The sequence below is a fragment of the Electrona antarctica genome, assembly GCF_951216825.1.
Source record: "Electrona antarctica genome assembly, contig: scaffold_110, whole genome shotgun sequence".
Taxonomy (NCBI): domain Eukaryota; kingdom Metazoa; phylum Chordata; class Actinopteri; order Myctophiformes; family Myctophidae; genus Electrona; species Electrona antarctica.
This window is the reverse complement of record NW_027637380.1, coordinates 165527-172500: the sequence shown is the minus strand read 5'-3', so window position 1 is coordinate 172500 and position 6974 is coordinate 165527. Positions and strand designations below refer to the sequence as shown.

The 6974-nt window shown below is 53.2% G+C and overlaps 1 protein-coding gene across 1 annotated transcript in view; it reads left to right on the top strand.

The window, feature by feature from the left end:
- hdac5 (histone deacetylase 5) overlaps positions 1-6291 on the top strand; it is a gene marked incomplete at its 3' end in the record, with an annotated part of 100368 nt that extends 94077 nt beyond the window's left edge. Inside the window, exons 26-27 of the mRNA XM_079531810.1 lie at positions 1441-1525; positions 6128-6291. Coding sequence (XP_079387936.1) covers positions 1441-1525; positions 6128-6291 — 249 coding nt within the window. The remainder of the gene's footprint in view (positions 1-1440; positions 1526-6127) is intronic.
- Between the last annotated feature and the right edge of the window lie 683 nt (positions 6292-6974).

Below are 6974 nucleotides of genomic sequence, written 5' to 3'. Positions count from 1 at the left end.
AGGGTGGAGTTTAGAAGGACTGGTGGCAGCACGCCTTAGGGTGGAGTTTAGAAGGGCTGGTGGCAGCACGCCTTAGGGTGGAGTTCAGAAGGACTGGTGGCAGCACGCCTTAGGGTGGAGTTCAGAAGGACTGGTGGCAGCACGCCTTAGGGTGGAGTTTAGAAGGGCTGGTGGCAGCACGCCTTAGGGTGGAGTTTAGAAGGACTGGTGGCAGCACGCCTTAGGGTGGAGTTTAGAAGGACTGCCTTAGGGTGGAGTTTAGAAGGACTGGTGGCAGCACGCCTTAGGGTGGAGTTTAGAAGGGCTGGTGGCAGCACGCCTTAGGGTGGAGTTCAGAAGGACTGGTGGCAGCACGCCTTAGGGTGGAGTTCAGAAGGACTGCCTTAGGGTGGAGTTTAGAAGGACTGGTGGCAGCACGCCTTAGGGTGGAGTTCAGAAGGACTGCCTTAGGGTGGAGTTTAGAAGGACTGGTGGCAGCACGCCTTAGGGTGGAGTTTAGAAGGACTGGTGGCAGCACGCCTTAGGGTGGAGTTTAGAAGGGCTGGTGGCAGCACGCCTTAGGGTGGAGTTTAGAAGGACTGCCTTAGGGTGGAGTTTAGAAGGACTGGTGGCAGCACGCCTTAGGGTGGAGTTTAGAAGGACTGGTGGCAGCACGCCTTAGGGTGGAGTTCAGAAGGACTGGTGGCAGCACGCCTTAGGGTGGAGTTTAGAAGGACTGGTGGCAGCACGCCTTAGGGTGGAGTTTAGAAGGACTGGTGGCAGCACGCCTTAGGGTGGAGTTTAGAAGGACTGGTGGCAGCACGCCTTAGGGTGGAGTTCAGAAGGGCTGGTGGCAGCACGCCTTAGGGTGGAGTTCAGAAGGGCTGGTGGCAGCACGCCTTAGGGTGGAGTTTAGAAGGACTGGTGGCAGCATGCCTTAGGGTGGAGTTTAGAAGGACTGGTGGCAGCACGCCTTAGGGTGGAGTTTAGAAGGACTGGTGGCAGCACGCCTTAGGGTGGAGTTCAGAAGGACTGCCTTAGGGTGGAGTTTAGAAGGACTGGTGGCAGCACGCCTTAGGGTGGAGTTTAGAAGGACTGCCTTAGGGTGGAGTTTAGAAGGACTGCCTTAGGGTGGAGTTTAGAAGGGCTGGTTTAGGGTGGAGTTTAGAAGGGCTGGTTTAGACAATTGGACAATTTAGAGGCTTTTAGCCTTTTTTTGGCACAGAGAGACGTGCTATGTGTGGTACAGGACGGGGAACTGTCCCTTTCCTTTTGAAAAAAAGAGATATTATTTATATTTAGTCTTTTCATTTGAGCTAACTGCAATTTTGAAGTGACATTTTTTATGTACTGCAGAGTTTTAATAAAGGTGCTTTTAAAGGTCAAAGGTCTCTCTCTCTCTCTCTCTCTCTCTCTCTCTCTCTCTCTCTCTCTCTCTGTGTCTCTATGTCTCTCTATCAGGTGGAGAGTCTTCCAGAGTCAGTTCTCCATCAGACTCCATGTGTCAACGCTTCAGAGTCTCTGGAGAGGGTCATTCACATACAAAGTAACACACACACACACACACACACACACGCACACACACACACGCACACACACACACGCACACACACACACACACACGCACACACGCACACACACGCACACGCACACGCACGCACACACGCACACACGCACACATGCACGCACGCACACACACACGCGCACGCACATGCACACGCACGGCACACGCACGCACACGCACAACTATTTGTTGACAAAATTGGCGATATATTTAGTCTTAGTTTTAGTCATCATAGCTTTGTTTTCATTTCATTTCCATTCAGTTTTCGTCAGTGATAAAAAGGTAGTCGACGAACATTTTTCGTCTTAGTTTTTGTCGACCAAAACAACACGGTGCATCGCGGAGCTCACCGCTGTAAACAACACGGTGCATCGCAGAGCTCACCGCTGTAAACAACACGGTGCATCGCGGAGCTCACCGCTGTAAACAACACGGTGCATCGCGGAGCTCACCGCTGTAAACAACACGGTGCATCGCGGAGCTCACCGCTGTAAACAACACGGTGCATCGCAGAGCTCACCGCTGTAAACAACACGGTGCATCACGGAGCTCACCGCTGTAAACAACACGGTGCATCGCGGAGCTCACCGCTGTAAACAACACGGTGCATCGCGGAGCTCACCGCTGTAAACAACACGGTGCATCGCGGAGCTCACCGCTGTAAACAACACGGTGCATCGCGGAGCTCACCGCTGTAAACAACACGGTGCATCGCGGAGCTCACCGCTGTAAACAACACGGTGCATCACGGAGCTCACCGCTGTAAACAACACGGTGCATCGCAGAGCTCACCGCTGTAAACAACACGGTGCATCGCGGAGCTCACCGCTGTAAACAACACGGTGCATCGCAGAGCTCACCGCTGTAAACAACACGGTGCATCACGGAGCTCACCGCTGTAAACAACACGGTGCATCGCGGAGCTCACCGCTGTAAACAACACGGTGCATCGCGGAGCTCACCGCTGTAAACAACACGGTGCATCGCGGAGCTCACCGCTGTAAACAACACGGTGCATCGCGGAGCTCACCGCTGTAAACAACACGGTGCATCGCAGAGCTCACCGCTGTAAACAACACGGTGCATCGCAGAGCTCACCGCTGTAAACAACACGGTGCATCGCGGAGCTCACCGCTGTAAACAACACGGTGCATCGCGGAGCTCACCGCTGTAAACAACACGGTGCATCGCGGAGCTCACCGCTGTAAACAACACGGTGCATCGCAGAGCTCACCGCTGTAAACAACACGGTGCATCGCAGAGCTCACCGCTGTAAACAACACGGTGCATCACGGAGCTCACCGCTGTAAACAACACGGTGCATCGCGGAGCTCACCGCTGTAAACAACACGGTGCATCGCAGAGCTCACCGCTGTAAACAACACGGTGCATCGCGGAGCTCACCGCTGTAAACAACACGGTGCATCGCGGAGCTCACCGCTGTAAACAACACGGTGCATCGCAGAGCTCACCGCTGTAAACAACACGGTGCATCGCGGAGCTCACCGCTGTAAACAACACGGTGCATCGCGGAGCTCACCGCTGTAAACAACACGGTGCATCGCGGAGCTCACCGCTGTAAACAACACGGTGCATCGCGGAGCTCACCGCTGTAAACAACACGGTGCATCGCGGAGCTCACCGCTGTAAACAACACGGTGCATCAAGGAGCTCACCGCTGTAAACAACACGGTGCATCACGGAGCTCACCGCTGTAAACAACACGGTGCATCACGGAGCTCACCGCTGTAAACAACACGGTGCATCGCAGAGCTCACCGCTGTAAACAACACGGTGCATCGCGGAGCTCACCGCTGTAAACAACACGGTGCATCGCGGAGCTCACCGCTGTAAACAACACGGTGCATCACGGAGCTCACCGCTGTAAACAACACGGTGCATCGCGGAGCTCACCGCTGTAAACAACACGGTGCATCACGGAGCTCACCGCTGTAAACAACACGGTGCATCGCGGAGCTCACCGCTGTAAACAACACGGTGCATCGCGGAGCTCACCGCTGTAAACAACACGGTGCATCGCGGAGCTCACCGCTGTAAACAACACGGTGCATCACAGAGCTCACCGCTGTAAACAACACGGTGCATCGCGGAGCTCACCGCTGTAAACAACACGGTGCATCACAGAGCTCACCGCTGTAAACAACACGGTGCATCACGGAGCTCACCGCTGTAAACAACACGGTGCATCACGGAGCTCACCGCTGTAAACAACACGGTGCATCACGGAGCTCACCGCTGTAAACAACACGGTGCATCGCAGAGCTCACCGCTGTAAACAACACGGTGCATCGCGGAGCTCACCGCTGTAAACAACACGGTGCATCGCAGAGCTCACCGCTGTAAACAACACGGTGCATCACGGAGCTCACCGCTGTAAACAACACGGTGCATCACGGAGCTCACCGCTGTAAACAACACGGTGCATCACGGAGCTCACCGCTGTAAACAACACGGTGCATCACAGAGCTCACCGCTGTAAACAACACGGTGCATCGCGGAGCTCACCGCTGTAAACAACACGGTGCATCGCGGAGCTCACCGCTGTAAACAACACGGTGCATCACAGAGCTCACCGCTGTAAACAACACGGTGCATCGCAGAGCTCACCGCTGTAAACAACACGGTGCATCGCGGAGCTCACCGCTGTAAACAACACGGTGCATCGCGGAGCTCACCGCTGTAAACAACACGGTGCATCACGGAGCTCACCGCTGTAAACAACACGGTGCATCGCAGAGCTCACCGCTGTAAACAACACGGTGCATCGCGGAGCTCACCGCTGTAAACAACACGGTGCATCGCAGAGCTCACCGCTGTAAACAACACGGTGCATCACGGAGCTCACCGCTGTAAACAACACGGTGCATCGCGGAGCTCACCGCTGTAAACAACACGGTGCATCGCGGAGCTCACCGCTGTAAACAACACGGTGCATCACGGAGCTCACCGCTGTAAACAACACGGTGCATCGCGGAGCTCACCGCTGTAAACAACACGGTGCATCGCAGAGCTCACCGCTGTAAACAACACGGTGCATCGCAGAGCTCACCGCTGTAAACAACACGGTGCATCGCAGAGCTCACCGCTGTAAACAACACGGTGCATCGCGGAGCTCACCGCTGTAAACAACACGGTGCATCGCAGAGCTCACCGCTGTAAACAACACGGTGCATCGCGGAGCTCACCGCTGTAAACAACACGGTGCATCGCAGAGCTCACCGCTGTAAACAACACGGTGCATCGCAGAGCTCACCGCTGTAAACAACACGGTGCATCACGGAGCTCACCGCTGTAAACAACACGGTGCATCGCGGAGCTCACCGCTGTAAACAACACGGTGCATCGCAGAGCTCACCGCTGTAAACAACACGGTGCATCGCGGAGCTCACCGCTGTAAACAACACGGTGCATCGCAGAGCTCACCGCTGTAAACAACACGGTGCATCGCAGAGCTCACCGCTGTAAACAACACGGTGCATCGCGGAGCTCACCGCTGTAAACAACACGGTGCATCACGGAGCTCACCGCTGTAAACAACACGGTGCATCGCGGAGCTCACCGCTGTAAACAACACGGTGCATCGCGGAGCTCACCGCTGTAAACAACACGGTGCATCGCAGAGCTCACCGCTGTAAACAACACGGTGCATCGCGGAGCTCACCGCTGTAAACAACACGGTGCATCGCGGAGCTCACCGCTGTAAACAACACGGTGCATCGCAGAGCTCACCGCTGTAAACAACACGGTGCATCGCGGAGCTCACCGCTGTAAACAACACGGTGCATCGCGGAGCTCACCGCTGTAAACAACACGGTGCATCGCGGAGCTCACCGCTGTAAACAACACGGTGCATCGCGGAGCTCACCGCTGTAAACAACACGGTGCATCGCGGAGCTCACCGCTGTAAGCTCGGAGAAGGCTGTGATGACGATGACAGATATTTCCTGTCATCCTTATATGGTGTGGAATGGGCGTGGATGTTCAATTATACCAGGCGACACCAGGCCAATCGCATTGGGGAAAGAGGCAATTTACAATTTAGGCAATTGTCAGAAGCTCTTAATCCAGAGCGAGTTACAACAAGCAAACACAAAAAGCATGGCAATACATCACATATATAAAAAGTAGTTATCATGAAACATGCGTAAACTAAGAACGTAACAGTGGAATGAAACTATACATATATACTATACATACTATATTATACATATGTACTATGAAGTGCTATGACTACATACAATGCAATTCTAGTGCTGTCTACATCACATGCTATAAGTCTGTATAAAATGCTATCTAAGTCTACATAAAGTTCTATCTAAGGGGAAATGAGATAAACGGGCGATCCGCACAAATGCAGTCCTTACGCCACCTGTGGTGAATCAATGGATCGTGAGATTGATCGGACGGATAAATACGATATCTTTACGCATTTCATTTACACCTGGTCGTATAATCTCCGTTGTGAATTTGGCCCTATGACTCTCTCTCTCTCTCTCTCTCTCTCTCTCTCTCTCTCTCTCTCTCTCTCTCTGTATGACGCTATGTCTCTCTCCCTCTCTCTAGGTGATCATTGGTCAGGTCTTCAGCGATTGGCTCAGACCGTCTCCCAGAGCCTATCGGACGCCCAGAGAGGAGGAGCCGGAGCTTCGTCCCCATTGGAGGACGGCCAGAGACGCGGCGGAGCTTCGTCCCCATTGGACGACGGCCAGACGTCCCCATTGGACGGCGAGGAGGCGGGGCCAGGAGACGCCAGCCAATCAGAGGAGGCGCAGACTCTGACGAGCCAATCAGAGGAGGCGGAGACTCTGGTCGCCATGGCGTCGCTGACGGTCGACGCCCAGTTTAGCCCCGCCCCCGTCGCCACAGAAACCAACAGGTCAACTTTCCTTTGATCTTTCCTTTGATCCTTCCTTTGATATTTCCTTTGATATTTCCTTTGATCCTTCCTTTGATCCTTCCTTTGATCTTTCCTTTGATCTTTCCTTTGATCTTTCCTTTGATCTTTCCTTTGTTTTATGAGTAAATTAAGGTTATAATAGTTTTGTATTTCATTGTGTATTCTTTTTATTATTCTTCCGCCAAAAATAGCGGTTCTACATTAACCCATTTTGGGCGGGAATGTTATGCTTTAGCTATTTGTAGGTCTGCTATTTTTGAAAAATCGAAGAACGACTGACATAGAAACATAGCTTTTTCAGAAAACTGTCAGGATGTAGAAGACATTTATAGAATCAGATCTCAGGCCTAAATGGTTTAACACATTTGATGCCGTTGACGGGCATACTCGTCCTGATGAGTTAATTTGACGCCATGCTCTCATGACGAACAGGCTCGTCCTGAGGCGTTTAGTATCGCTGTGCTTCATTCTTTGAACCGCTTCCGGTTGCTATGCACGGTTGCTAGGGCCCCG